Source organism: Leptodactylus fuscus, chromosome 9 (assembly GCF_031893055.1).
Source record: "Leptodactylus fuscus isolate aLepFus1 chromosome 9, aLepFus1.hap2, whole genome shotgun sequence".
Classification (NCBI taxonomy): domain Eukaryota; kingdom Metazoa; phylum Chordata; class Amphibia; order Anura; family Leptodactylidae; genus Leptodactylus; species Leptodactylus fuscus.
This window is the reverse complement of record NC_134273.1, coordinates 1,882,477-1,898,357: the sequence shown is the minus strand read 5'-3', so window position 1 is coordinate 1,898,357 and position 15,881 is coordinate 1,882,477. Positions and strand designations below refer to the sequence as shown.

The 15,881-nt window shown below is 48.2% G+C and overlaps 1 protein-coding gene across 1 annotated transcript in view; it reads right to left on the bottom strand.

Annotated features, from left to right (window-relative positions):
• The window catches only part of RNF220 (ring finger protein 220), a 214,156-nt gene that overhangs the window by 15,589 nt on the left and 182,686 nt on the right, over nucleotides 1-15,881 (bottom strand). Inside the window, exons 6-8 of the mRNA XM_075287190.1 lie at nucleotides 8,551-8,593; nucleotides 4,570-4,613; nucleotides 4,150-4,279 (exon numbers count right to left, since the gene is read on the bottom strand). Of these exons, the coding sequence (XP_075143291.1) occupies nucleotides 4,150-4,279; nucleotides 4,570-4,613; nucleotides 8,551-8,593 (217 nt within the window). The remainder of the gene's footprint in view (nucleotides 1-4,149; nucleotides 4,280-4,569; nucleotides 4,614-8,550; nucleotides 8,594-15,881) is intronic.

Below are 15,881 nucleotides of genomic sequence, written 5' to 3'. Positions count from 1 at the left end.
ACAGCTTCCTGAAGCCGGCGTTATCACTCCCTCTAACCACTCTTGGCAGGCAATCTGATTTCCCCTGAAAAGGTCATCGCCATTTAAACTGCCTTTCAATCACATTAAGCACGCTGCTGCTCGTGCTCAGAGGCAGGAGGATGCCGTCAGATCAATAGACTGACATACTGCTCAATCTGGGCTCATGCACCCAATGCTGCTGCCGACAACTTCCAAATAGGACTTATTATGTCCGTCCTGTAACTCATACACAAGGTAGTACGCATAGGGCAGCGACGACAGCGGGGGTCACACAGCACGGAGCCATGACTCTGTATGAAAGAGGACAAAGCAAAGCAAACTTCTGTAAGCCAGGGATCTGGAGAACCGCTCCCAAAGCACAGACAGCAGCCTATACAATAAGCTCTTGTCAGTCAGGCCCTATTTAACTCTGCAAGCAACAAAGAGTTAAAAGAGAACGCTTGTCAGCTGAAGCCTCACGGACATGACAGCTCGGCTCCCGTGTGTACCTGCCTGCTGTGACAGCGCCTCGCGCCCCGCCGCTCAGGCCTCTGTGTGTTCTCTGCATTGATCCGCATGTTAGACGTAGCTCGGGATTCTTCTCTTCTGGCCGCGTTAAGCCGTTTAAGAGCTAACAAGCGCCTCCGTGTGATACCATCGGCTTCAGATCCATTCTGCTGCTTCTCTCTCCAGTAGAAACAACAAACCGAGCGCTTAACTCAAAGGCTGCGCTCCGTCATCAATCAGGACATGATCGTCTATTGTGGTACATGGGGAGGTGAGGTGCGATGTGCTGCAGAGACCTGACAAATAGCTTGTTTACGGCGAGCAGCTCACACCGCTGCGCCATTCACTCAAGAAGAAAGATGTTCTGTCACTGACACAATAACAAAACCTGAATTCCTGCAAATAAAACATCAACAGATGAAGGAAACCGGTAATCCAGCAGCGCAACGCGGCGTCACAACAAACCGAACATCTGGAGTCCTCCAAACACACCAAGATGGAAGAACACCTACAAGAAACAAGCAGTCCCTGCCAGGGTGTCCCCACGTCTCCATGTACACAACCTTCACTTGTGGCAGCCATCATCAAGAAGAGGGATACAGCAGAAAACATGGCCGCTTGTCCTCAAACACTGCCTTTATTTTACTGCCATCTGCTATACGGAGAGAAACATCAGAACTGACACAGGACTGTATGAGGGATAGTCTGATGTGCACAAGCCCACCCTGTACCCGGACCTGTAACTAGTGAGCACCATCTATAACATACAGTCTGATGTGTACAAGCCCACCCTGTACCCGGGACCTGTAACTAGTGAGCACCATCTATAACATACAGTCTGATGTGTACAAGCCCACCCTGTACCCGGGACCTGTAACTAGTGAGCACCATCTATAACATACAGTCTGACGTGCACAAGCCCACCCTGTACCCGGACCTGTAACTAGTGAGCACCATCTATAACATACAGTCTGATGTGTACAAGCCCACCCTGTACCCGGACCTGTAACTAGTGAGCACCATCTATAACATACAGTCTGACGTGCACAAGCCCACCCTGTACCCGGACCTGTAACTAGTGAGCACCATCTATAACATACAGTCTGATGTGCACAAGCCCACCCTGTACCCGGGACCTGTAACTAGTGAGCACCATCTATAACATACAGTCTGATGTGCACAAGCCCACCCTGTACCCGGACCTGTAACTAGTGAGCACCATCTATAACATACAGTCTGATGTGTACAAGCCCACCCTGTACCCGGGACCTGTAACTAGTGAGCACCATCTATAACATACAGTCTGATGTGTACAAGCCCACCCTGTACCCGGACCTGTAACTAGTGAGCACCATCTATAACATACAGTCTGACGTGCACAAGCCCACCCTGTACCCGGACCTGTAACTAGTGAGCACCATCTATAACATACAGTCTGATGTGTACAAGCCCACCCTGTACCCGGACCTGTAACTAGTGAGCACCATCTATAACATACAGTCTGATGTGCACAAGCCCACCCTGTACCCGGGACCTGTAACTAGTGAGCACCATCTATAAACATACAGTCTGATGTGTACAAGCCCACCCTGTACCCGGACCTGTAACTAGTGAGCACCATCTATAACATACAGTCTGATGTGTACAAGCCCACCCTGTACCCGGGACCTGTAACTAGTGAGCACCATCTATAACATACAGTCTGATGTGTACAAGCCCACCCTGTACCCGGACCTGTAACTAGTGAGCACCATCTATAACATACAGTCTGACGTGCACAAGCCCACCCTGTACCCGGACCTGTAACTAGTGAGCACCATCTATAACATACAGTCTGATGTGTACAAGCCCACCCTGTACCCGGACCTGTAACTAGTGAGCACCATCTATAACATACAGTCTGATGTGTACAAGCCCACCCTGTACCCGGGACCTGTAACTAGTGAGCACCATCTATAACATACAGTCTGATGTGCACAAGCCCACCCTGTACCCGGACCTGTAACTAGTGAGCACCATCTATAACATACAGTCTGATGTGTACAAGCCCACCCTGTACCCGGACCTGTAACTAGTGAGCACCATCTATAACATACAGTCTGATGTGCACAAGCCCACCCTGTACCCGGGACCTGTAACTAGTGAGCACCATCTATAACATACAGTCTGATGTGCACAAGCCCACCCTGTACCCGGGACCTGTAACTAGTGAGCACCATCTATAACATACAGTCTGATGTGTACAAGCCCACCCTGTACCCGGGACCTGTAACTAGTGAGCACCATCTATAACATACAGTCTGATGTGCACAAGCCCACCCTGTACCCCGGACCTGTAACTAGTGAGCACCATCTATAACATACAGTCTGATGTGTACAAGCCCACCCTGTACCCGGACCTGTAACTAGTGAGCACCATCTATAACATACAGTCTGATGTGCACAAGCCCACCCTGTACCCCGGACCTGTAACTAGTGAGCACCATCTATAACATACAGTCTGATGTGTACAAGCCCACCCTGTACCCGGACCTGTAACTAGTGAGCACCATCTATAACATACAGTCTGATGTGCACAAGCCCACCCTGTACCCGGGCCCTGTAACTAGTGAGCACCATCTATAACATACAGTCTGATGTGTACAAGCCCACCCTGTACCCCGGACCTGTAACTAGTGAGCACCATCTATAACATACAGTCTGATGTGTACAAGCCCACCCTGTACCCGGACCTGTAACTAGTGAGCACCATCTATAACATACAGTCTGATGTGCACAAGCCCACCCTGTACCCCGGACCTGTAACTAGTGAGCACCATCTATAACATACAGTCTGATGTGCACAAGCCCACCCTGTACCCCGGACCTGTAACTAGTGAGCACCATCTATAACATACAGTCTGATGTGCACAAGCCCACCCTGTACCCGGGCCCTGTAACTAGTGAGCACCATCTATAACATACAGTCTGATGTGTACAAGCCCACCCTGTACCCGGACCTGTAACTAGTGAGCACCATCTATAACATACAGTCTGATGTGCACAAGCCCACCCTGTACCCGGACCTGTAACTAGTGAGCACCATCTATAACATACAGTCTGATGTGCACAAGCCCACCCTGTACCCGGGCCCTGTAACTAGTGAGCACCATCTATAACATACAGTCTGATGTGCACAAGCCCACCCTGTACCCGGGCCCTGTAACTAGTGAGCACCATCTATAACATACAGTCTGATGTGCACAAGCCCACCCTGTACCCCGGACCTGTAGCACCTAGAATAAAAAGAGAGACAAACATCTTCCAGACTGCGTCAGGCCAATGGAGCTCAGGCCGTGTTCACATCTTGTTAGCAGGTCATGTTTTGTCCATATCATGACAAGCCCTCAGTCAGTGTATACGTGTAATTTATTGACAGGGCTCCATCTGACGGCTTATGTAAGGGAATAGATTTTGCAGCCTATAATTCAGCACTATGTCAGCCATACAAGGATATAGACTTGTAAATGTGCAGGATTTCACTAGATCAGGTGAATGGATTTCTCCATGAACCTCCATCTTCCTGTGTGCACTGACACAAGGGTCCTCCATGGCCTTACGTCTGCTCAGCACCAGGGGGTGGAACTATATTACTTTACCTACCACGAAAGCCTCCTTCTAAGAGAGTGGTGGCCCGGATCCTCTTCTGCCCGCACCACTCATACTCTTCAAACCGATGGCCATTCTCATTCTCGATGTCTACAGAGTCGTCTTCATTCATGCAATTCTCTCTCTGTCAGGGGAGAAAGAACATGACTAGTAAGAAAAGGGGAACACGAGCATTACAATAAAATCAGATCTAGAGCTGGAAAAAGAGCGGCTGACTAGAGAAGCTGAACTACAGGTAACAGGAGGAGCAGAGGCCGAGTGTAAGGAAGCAGAGGTGATAGACAGGGAGGTGACAGAAGATAGCGGGGGATGGGAAGGCCTCCCCTGTTCCTCTACCTTAGCCAGACACAGTTCCACATGTCTACTCATCTCCTCCTCGGATCCAGACAATGGCCGACTGCAGAGCGGACATACCTGTCCCTCATCTTGCTTTCGTCGTTTCATCTTTCCAATCCGGGCTAGTAAAGCAGAAAACAAAAAGAAGAAGAAAAAAAAAAGGTTAGTGACGGTGACAGCAATGTCTGGAGGTTGTACCTGACAGTCACTAGTAACGCTGACGGCCCCCAAAGAAGGGACTGCACTGTGGTGCTGCATGTGAAGAAGGCCGAGCAGTGGCCGCCATGCTGAAGGGTGTCACTGGGAGTCTGGCAGTGGTCACTCAGAAGGAACATACGTGTTACCAACTGAACCTCCACTGAAGAGGCATGACCCCCCCCCCCTCAGGAGAAAAGAGGATGAGAAAGATGGTGCAGATACAAATGTACATGTCACCAGCACAGCGCACCTTATATCTGCACTGTCTGAACACTGCTGCAGCTTCTCAAGGAGGGAAAAAAGAATCCCATGAGAAACCGCCAAAGGTCCTCACTAATAATTCTACGGAAAAAAATAAGATGGGGGGGGGGGGTCCCCCCGAGGCTTGGAATGGCCGTATGGGAGCTGCTTGCTGGGCCAGGCGAGTGAGAGTGCAGGGCGACTAATTGATCCGGAGAGGCGCAATCATTCCCAATTAGCCGGAACCCCTCCGTCCTGATCTCCTGTCGTCTTCCAACATTTCCCACTAATCAAAAGTGAAGATTCCCGAGTCGTCCGCTTTGCCGGAGTTGGGATGAGAGAAGGTGAAGTAGCGGGAGGGGCTCCGTATGAAATAGACGCGCTGATCTTTTGTTATTATTCAGCCCTCATGGCCGCAGGTGAAGAGTTGAGCCATCATAATGGGAACATTACTCCGGAAAGGTCTTAACATCATTAAGGTCTAAACTTCAGGGTGTAACACTGCGCCCCCGCTTTTACTACAAGGAGAAGAAAGCAATTAGAACACGGACTGAAAGGTCAACACGTTTCTCGCCTCATCCTCTTGGCGGCAGCGATGGATTATTGCCAATGTTTTACAGACTGACAAAAGCACGGACAAGCTGCTGAACATGGCACAAAGAGGGCTGGACTCCAGGGGGCGCTCTGTTCCTTCTCCACTATGGCAGCCGGAGGTGAACGACCTACTCTGAGGGGACTCTAGGACGTGGACTTCTGTCCTTGAATGTCTCACCCCTGCAGTGGTCATGTGGTACAATGTAGGGGTCCCATAACCCTATACACAGGCGGCACGTGGCCACCGCTTACAGATTGGATACAGAGAACAGCACAGGATTCGTCACATGCAGCACCTCAACCAGTCCCTGCCATGCTGACAGGCTCCATGCAGTATATAACAGTCACACTGGCTTTTTAGGGTATGTTCACACAGAGTTATTTGGCAGCAGATTTTGGCACGGAATCCGCCTCAAAATCCGCTGCCAAAAATGGCTCCCATAGACTTCAATGGGCGTGGCTCGCTTCTCTTCTCTGCGAGGTGTCCTATCCTGCCGCGGATTCCGTGGCTGACTGTGGCGTCCGCTGCGTGAGACTCGCTCCTCACTAGGCCCATTCATTTGGGTGGAATGACAATGCGCTGCATGTGTGAACGTACCCTTACATGGCGCAGGGCAATCCCATCATACAGCAACAGAGATGGGGCCACCTGAATACACATTATGTGACAGAGAAACCTTATATACAGGGAATATAGCGTAACACTGCACAGACCAGGAACAGCAAGTGGAATAATGCAGTATACAGGGATTAGGTCATATATGTGCAGTGCTTGAACCAGTCATCATATCTATAGGTGCAGGGAATAGGGTCAGAGAAGTGAGTATATATATATATATACCTGGGTATATATGTGTGCAGGGAATACAGCAATGTGTGAGAGGAGAAGAGCAGTGTACATATATACAGAGATATCAAGAGATTACATCAGTAATATACATTTCTGTGCAGTGGTTAAATCAGATACATCTAGAGAAGCAGAGATACATAAATGGGCAGAGATCAGAGCATAGACATATATATCCAGGGATTAGACCAGTAATATATATATACATGTGCAGGGATGACAGCAGTGTATACAGACATATATATACATGTGCAGGGATGACAGCAGTGTATACAGATATATATACATGTGCAGGGATGACAGCAGTGTATACAGATATATATACATGTGCAGGGATGACAGCAGTGTATACAGACATATATATATATACACATGTGCAGGGATGACAGCAGTGTATACAGACATATATACATGTGCAGGGATGACAGCAGTGTATACAGACATATATATACACATGTGCAGGGATGACAGCAGTGTATACAGATATATATACATGTGCAGGGATGACAGCAGTGTATACAGACATATATATACATGTGCAGGGATGACAGCAGTGTATACAGACATATATACATGTGCAGGGATGACAGCAGTGTATACAGACATATATATCCATGTGCAGGGATGACAGCAGTGTATACAGACATATATATCCATGTGCAGGGATGACAGCAGTGTATACAGACATATATATATCCATGTGCAGGGATGACAGCAGTGTATACAGACATATATATATCCATGTGCAGGGATGACAGCAGTGTATACAGACATATATACATGTGCAGGGATGACAGCAGTGTATACAGACATATATATATACACATGTGCAGGGATGACAGCAGTGTATACAGACATATATATACATGTGCAGGGATGACAGCAGTGTATACAGACATATATATATCCATGTGCAGGGATGACAGCAGTGTATACAGACATATATACATGTGCAGGGATGACAGCAGTGTATACAGACATATATATACACATGTGCAGGGATGACAGCAGTGTATACAGACATATATATACACACATGTGCAGGGATGACAGCAGTGTATACAGACATATATACATGTGCAGGGATGACAGCAGTGTATACAGACATATATACATGTGCAGGGATGACAGCAGTGTATACAGACATATATACATGTGCAGGGATGACAGCAGTGTATACAGACATATATACATGTGCAGGGATGACAGCAGTGTATACAGACATATATATACACGTGCAGGGATGACAGCAGTGTATACAGACATATATATACATGTGCAGGGATGACAGCAGTGTATACAGACATATATATACATGTGCAGGGATGACAGCAGTGTATACAGATATATATATCCATGTGCAGGGATGACAGCAGTGTATACAGACATATATACATGTACAGGGATGACAGCAGTGTATACAGACATATATCCATGTGCAGGGATGACAGCAGTGTATACAGATATATATATACACATGTGCAGGGATGACAGCAGTGTATACAGACATATATATATACATGTGCAGGGATGACAGCAGTGTATACAGACATATATACATGTACAGGGATGACAGCAGTGTATACAGACATATATATATACATGTGCAGGGATGACAGCAGTGTATACAGATATATATACATGTGCAGGGATGACAGCAGTGTATACAGATATATATACATGTGCAGGGATGACAGCAGTGTATACAGACATATATATACATGTGCAGGGATGACAGCAGTGTATACAGACATATATATACATGTGCAGGGATGACAGCAGTGTATACAGACATATATACATGTGCAGGGATGACAGCAGTGTATACAGACATATATATCCATGTGCAGGGATGACAGCAGTGTATACAGATATATATATACATGTGCAGGGATGACAGCAGTGTATACAGACATATATATATACATGTGCAGGGATGACAGCAGTGTATACAGACATATATATACATGTGCAGGGATGACAGCAGTGTATACAGACATACATATACACATGTGCAGGGATGACAGCAGTGTATACAGACATATATATACACATGTGCAGGGATGACAGCAGTGTATACAGACATATATATACATGTGCAGGGATGACAGCAGTGTATACAGACATATATACATGTACAGGGATTACCGCGCTGTCGCTAGGGCTCTGCTCACACTCACCATTCAGCCGTGTCTGCCGGTTGGCCCGCACTCTCAGGAAGGTCTGCGGGGAGACAGAGGACACAAGCGGTTAGAGGAGACACCACAAATACCGCACATGCAGGAGGAGGGGGGAGCTCAGCACACGGGCCGGTACCGGAGCGGATGGCCGCGGATTCCCCTCCCCCGCAGGCTACAGATATAAACAAACCTACTTCCTCTCTGCGGCCGCCGCTGTCCTCACTCTGCATGGCCAGCAGGAGGCGCCCGGATCAAATAACGGCCCCCGGGAAGCCGCAGCCCCCTCTCATGCCCGGTCAGGACGGGTCGCTCTGCCCGTTTCCCGGTCCCGTGGCGATGGCGACGGATTGTAACGGCTCCTCACAAGCTCAATGGGATCTGCACAGGCGCCATCTTGGTTATGATCATGTGACAGGAGCACGCAGGGAAAGCAGGCACGTCTACGTCTGCACGCTGGCAGTGTTACCATAGCAACCGAAAGGCGGGAACGCGCAGTGATCGAACCTGCGCCTCACAGAGACTGACAGACAGATGAAAGCCTGAGGTAGAGACTGAGGAGACTGGCTGTATATACACTGAGGAGGAGGCTGTATATACACTGAGGAGGAGGCCCAGGGCTACATATATATCTATATACACACAGAGAGCGACAGATGAAAGCCTGAGGTAGAGACTGAGGAGACTGTATCTATATACACACACAGCCGGCTGTATATACACTGAGGAGGAGGCCCAGGGCTACATATATATCTATATACACACAGCCTGAGGTAGAGACTGAGGAGACTGGCTGTATATACACTGAGGAGGAGGCCCAGGGCTACATATATATCTATATACACACACAGCCGGCTGTATATACACTGAGAAGGAGGCCCAGGGCTACATATATATCTATATACACACACAGCCTGAGGTAGAGACTGAGGAGACTGTATCTATATACACACAGCCGGCTGTATATACACTGAGGAGGAGGCCCAGGGCTACATATATATCTATATACACACAGAGAGCGACAGATGAAAGCCTGAGGTAGAGACTGAGGAGACTGTATCTATATACACACACAGCCGGCTGTATATACACTGAGGAGGAGGCCCAGGGCTACATATATATCTATATACACACACAGCCTGAGGTAGAGACTGAGGAGACTGTATCTATATACACACAGCCGGCTGTATATACACTGAGGAGGAGGCCCAGGGCTACATATATATCTATATACACACAGAGAGCGACAGATGAAAGCCTGAGGTAGAGACTGAGGAGACTGTATCTATATACACACACAGCCGGCTGTATATACACTGAGGAGGAGGCCCAGGGCTACATATATATCTATATACACACACAGCCTGAGGTAGAGACTGAGGAGACTGTATCTATATACACACACAGCCGGCTGTATATACACTGAGGAGGAGGCCCAGGGCTACATATATATCTATATACACACACAGCCTGCTGTATATACACTGAGAAGGAGGCCCAGGGCTACATATATATCTATATACACACACAGCCTGAGGTAGAGACTGAGGAGGAGGAAGGCCGAAGGCTACTGTCACGGAGCAAAGGTATACGTCTTCCTCCGGAAGGTCTTTTGAATCAACACGGACGCAAGAGGTCGGGAGACAACAGCAATTTATTGTAATCCACAAAGTTAGTAGCCGGCGGCGGTCACATCAACCGTAATAACAATAAGTCCACAGAAGTCACAATCCAATGATAGCTTTGGTTCCTTGGTCCTGTAACTAAATCCTGGCTCTCTGCAGAGCTGTGCACAGGCCGGCTAACACATACTAACTGCAGCTACATCTATATACTAAAACTGTTACACCTATATCTGTGGGGGGGGAGGGCTGAGTCACAGATCCTTCCCCCCTCACCTATACCAAGGAGAGCAGACTCCCTGTCTACTATGGACAATGCACCGTCCAACATCTTCTTGGAGACACTGATCAGATTATCTCCACCCATTGTCCTCACTGGTCCTCACTAGTTAGAGGTATTTGCATACAATGTGCTAACACACTAGACCCCAATCAGCCAACTACACATTGATGTATATAACAGGTTAGAGAATACATTCCACATGAAATATATATTACACATTGCCTATAGTATAGACTCTAACCATCCCGTGACAACCCCTCCCCCTGTCAAAACATGTGCATGACACAATTGGCCTACACAGGTAAATTGGGGAATGCACATCAGTCTCTATAGCTCATATGTCCTCCTGCCGGGATAACCCATCTGTGTTCTGGTGTTGGTTCCCTCGGCGGTACTGAATGGTAAAGTTGTAGGGTTGAAGGGCTGGCATCTGGCAGAAAATCCGGTCGATCCATGTTGGCGTCTCTCTGAGCTTGGCTTCGGGTCACTGCTCCCACAAAGTGGCACTGTAGATTTCCAACATCGTTGCCTAACAGAACATCGGCCGGCAGCCCGCTCATCACACCAATTGTGCATCGTTTTGGTCCATAACCATAGTCGAGTTCCACGGTAGCTTTAGGAATACGTCTTTGAGTACCCCCTGCCAACTTGATAGAAATGCCAGGGCCCTCCTCTAGGGCCTCGGGTCGCACAACTCGGGGGTCCGCTACCGTTAGGAAAGCTCCCGAGTCCCGGAATCCAACAACTGTTCGGCCATCCAGTAGGACCTCCTGCAAGTGCTTCCTCTGAAGGTTTGCGGGATGTGTGGCGGAAGGCTGAATCCCATAGACCCCTGGAGGTGGAACAGATGGGTCATTCATGGAGTCATCTGGAAATGGGGCCAAACTTTCTGTCCTAGGGGTGGTTCCCAGGTAGTGAATAGGCCGGGATGCCACGGTGGCCCGTGCCCCCATGTTAGCAGGGCAACTAGCTTGCAAATGTCCAGGCCGCCCGCACCCAAAACATCTGCGCTCTAGCATTCTTCCAGTGGGTCGTTGTCTAGGGACAGGGTTGTTCATAGCTGGAGGCCGATGGGCTGGGGCAGGGGTAGAGGGGGAATTGTAATCCTGAGGCCGGACACGAAAGGTGGGTGGCTGGCTGAAGGGTGTCTGGCGGACTGTGGTAGTTTTCCGCTCCTCTGCAAACAACCTCTTCCACTGCGGCTTGATGGTCAGGCCCTCATCTGCAAGAGAAGCAGCTTGCTCAACTGTGGCTGGGTTCCGTTCCAGCACCCACTCACGGATCTCAGCGGGGCACTGGGAAAAGAACTGTTCCTTAAGTATGACTTGGAGGATCTTATCGACTGTGACAGCCTCCTCTCCTTCTAGCCAGCGCTTGCATGCTTGCTTCAACTTGTGGGCGAACATGTGGAAGGAGCTTCCCCCATTGTAAGACAAAGAGCGGAACTGAACTCGGTAGGTCTCTGGAGTGACTGCATAATACTTCTGCACCGCTCTTTTAATGGCCTCATAGTCCCGCTGATCACTAGGGTCCATAGCTCTGAGAGCTTCCGCAGCCCCATCTCGTAGGTGCCCCACCAGATACCGGACCCAATCCTTCTCTGGGACTTCCATCAGGTGGCACTGGTGTTCGAAGTCCTGAAAATATCCATCAACATCCCCAGCCGCTTCATCAAAGGTCTTGAAGTGTTTATGGGAGACATATGGTGGTTCTCTCACTGTTGGGCTGGGGGTCGGCGTTTGATTATAATTCCTCGTAGTTATCTCAGCCATTCGCCTTTCATGCGCCATTCTTTCCTTTTCATGCGCCATTCTCTGTTCCTCCTTCTCCGTTTCCTGAGCCCTCTGTAATGCTCTACTCCTTTGCTCTGCAGTTGCTCCTAGCCCCAGCACTGCCAATTCCTCCTCATACAAAACAACCCATCTGCTCTTTTGGGTCTGTACCTGCCACTCCCGTATCTCTCCACTCTCCTGGGGGCAGCCCTCCTCATGGTCGCTTTGCAGGGTCATCTCCTCCAGTGCCTCGATCAGTTGATCTTTCGTTCTTCCCTGGTAACTCAGGTTTAGTTCCCGGGCCCTTACTTGTAGACTTGCCATAGTCCAGTTCCTGTATTCTGAGGTTGTGGCTCCATTAATCGCTGGGCTGCTGTAGTCCATCTCGCTGTCCGCTGTTGATCCCACCGCTGCCAACCAGTTGTCACGGAACAAAGGTATACGTCTTCCTCCGGATGGTCTTTTGAATCAACACGGACGCAAGAGGTCGGGAGACAACAGCAATTTATTGTAATCCACAAAGTTAGTAGCCGGCAGCGGTCACATCAACCGTAATAACAATAAGTCCACAGAAGTCACAATCCAATGATAACTTTGGTTCCTTGGTCCTGTAACTATATCCTGGCTCTCTGCAGAGCTGTGCACAGGCCGGCTAACACATACTAACTCCAGCTACAACTATATACTAAAACTGTTACACCTATATCTGTAGGTGGGAAGGGCTGAGTCACAGATCCTTCCCCCCTCACCTATACCAAGGAGAGCAGACTCCCTGTCTACTATGGACAATGCACCATCCAACATCTTCTTGGAGACACTGATCAGATTATCTCCACCCATTGTCCTCACTGGTCCTCACTAGTTAGAGGTATTTGCATACAATGTGCTAACACACTAGACCCCAATCAGCCAACTACACATTGATGTATATAACAGGTTAGAGAATACATTCCACATGAAATATATATTACACATTGCCTATAGTATAGACTCTAACCATCCCGTGACAGCTACATATATATCTATATACACACAGAGAGCGACAGACAGATGAAAGCCTGAGGTAGAGACTGAGGAGGAGAAGGAAGGCCTAAATGTATATTTATATACACACACACAGCCTGAGGTAGAGACTGAGGAGGAGGAGGCCGAAGGCTACATATATATCTATATACACACAGAGCCTGAGGTAGAGACTGAGGAGGAGGAAGGCCTAAATGTATATCTATATACACACACAGCCGGCTGTATATACACTGAGGAGGAGGAGGCCAAAGGCTACATATATATATCTATATACACAGAGCCTGAGGTAGAGACTGAGGAGGAGGCCAAAGGCTACATATATATCTATATACACACAGAGCCTGAGGTAGAGACTGAGGAGGCCAAAGGCTACATATATATATATATATATATATACACACACACAGAGCCTGACAGACAGATGAAAGCCTGAGGTAGAGACTGAGGAGACTGTATCTATATACACACACAGCCGGCTGTATATACACTGAGGAGGAGGCCCAGGGCTACATATATATCTATATACACACAGAGCCTGAGGTAGAGACTGAGGAGACTGTATCTATATACACACACAGCCGGCTGTATATACACTGAGGAGGAGGCCCAGGGCTACATATATATCTATATACACACACAGCCTGAGGTAGAGACTGAGGAGACTGTATCTATATACACACAGAGCCGGCTGTATATACACTGAGGAGGAGGCCCCGGGCTACATATATATCTATATACACACAGCCTGAGGTAGAGACTGAGGAGACTGTATCTATATACACTGAGGAGGAGGCTGTATATACACTGAGGAGGAGGCCCAGGGCTACATATATATCTATATACACACACAGCCTGAGGTAGAGACTGAGGAGACTGTATCTATATACACTGAGGAGGAGGCCCAGGGCTACATATATATCTATATACACACAGCCTGAGGTAGAGACTGAGGAGACTGTATCTATATACACACACAGCCGGCTGTATATACACTGAGGAGGAGGCCCAGGGCTACATATATATCTATATACACACACAGCCTGAGGTAGAGACTGAGGAGACTGGCTGTATATACACACACAGCCGGCTGTATATACACTGAGGAGGAGGCCCAGGGCTACATATATATCTATATACACACACAGCCTGAGGTAGAGACTGAGGAGACTGTATCTATATACACACAGAGCCGGCTGTATATACACTGAGGAGGAGGCCCCGGGCTACATATATATCTATATACACACACAGCCGGCTGTATATACACTGAGGAGACTGTATCTATATACACACACAGCCGGCTGTATATACACTGAGGAGGAGGCCCAGGGCTACATATATATCTATATACACACACAGCCTGAGGTAGAGACTGAGGAGACTGTATCTATATACACACACAGCCAGCTGTATATACACTGAGGAGGAGGCCCAGGGCTACATATATATCTATATACACACACAGCCTGAGGTAGAGACTGAGGAGACTGTATCTATATACACACACAGCCGGCTGTATATACACTGAGGAGGAGGCCCAGGGCTACATATATATCTATATACACACAGCCTGAGGTAGAGACTGAGGAGACTGTATCTATATACACACACAGCCGGCTGTATATACACTGAGGAGGAGGCCCAGGGCTACATATATATCTATATACACACACAGCCTGAGGTAGAGACTGAGGAGACTGTATCTATATACACACACAGCCGGCTGTATATACACTGAGGAGGAGGCCCCGGGCTACATATATATCTATATACACACACAGCCTGAGGTAGAGACTGAGGAGACTGTATCTATATACACACAGAGCCGGCTGTATATACACTGAGGAGGAGGCCCAAGGGCTACATGTATATCTATATACACACAGCCGGCTGTATATACACTGAGGAGGAGGCGGCCCAGGGCTACATATATATCTATATACACACAGAGCCTGAGGTAGAGACTGAGGAGACTGTATCTATATACACACACAGCCAGCTGTATATACACTGAGGAGGAGGCCCAGGGCTACATATATATCTATATACACACACAGCCTGAGGTAGAGACTGAGGAGACTGTATCTATATACACACACAGCCGGCTGTATATACACTGAGGAGGAGGCCCAGGGCTACATATATATCTATATACACACACAGCCGGCTGTATATACACTGAGGAGGAGGCCCAGGGCTACATATATATATCTATATACACACACAGCCTGAGGTAGAGACTGAGGAGACTGTATCTATATACACTGAGGAGGAGGCCCAGGGCTACATATATATCTATATACACACAGAGCCTGAGGTAGAGACTGAGGAGACTGTATCTATATACACACACAGCCGGCTGTATATACACTGAGGAGGAGGCCCCGGGCTACATATATATCTATATACACACACAGCCTGAGGTAGAGACTGAGGAGACTGTATCTATATACACACACAGCCGGCTGTATATACACTGAGGAGAAGGCCCAGGGCTACATATATATCTATATACACACACAGCCTGAGGTAGAGACTGAGGAGACTGGCTGTATATACACACACAGCCGGCTGTATATACACTGAGGAGGAGGCCCAGGGCTACATATATATCTATATACACACAGCCGG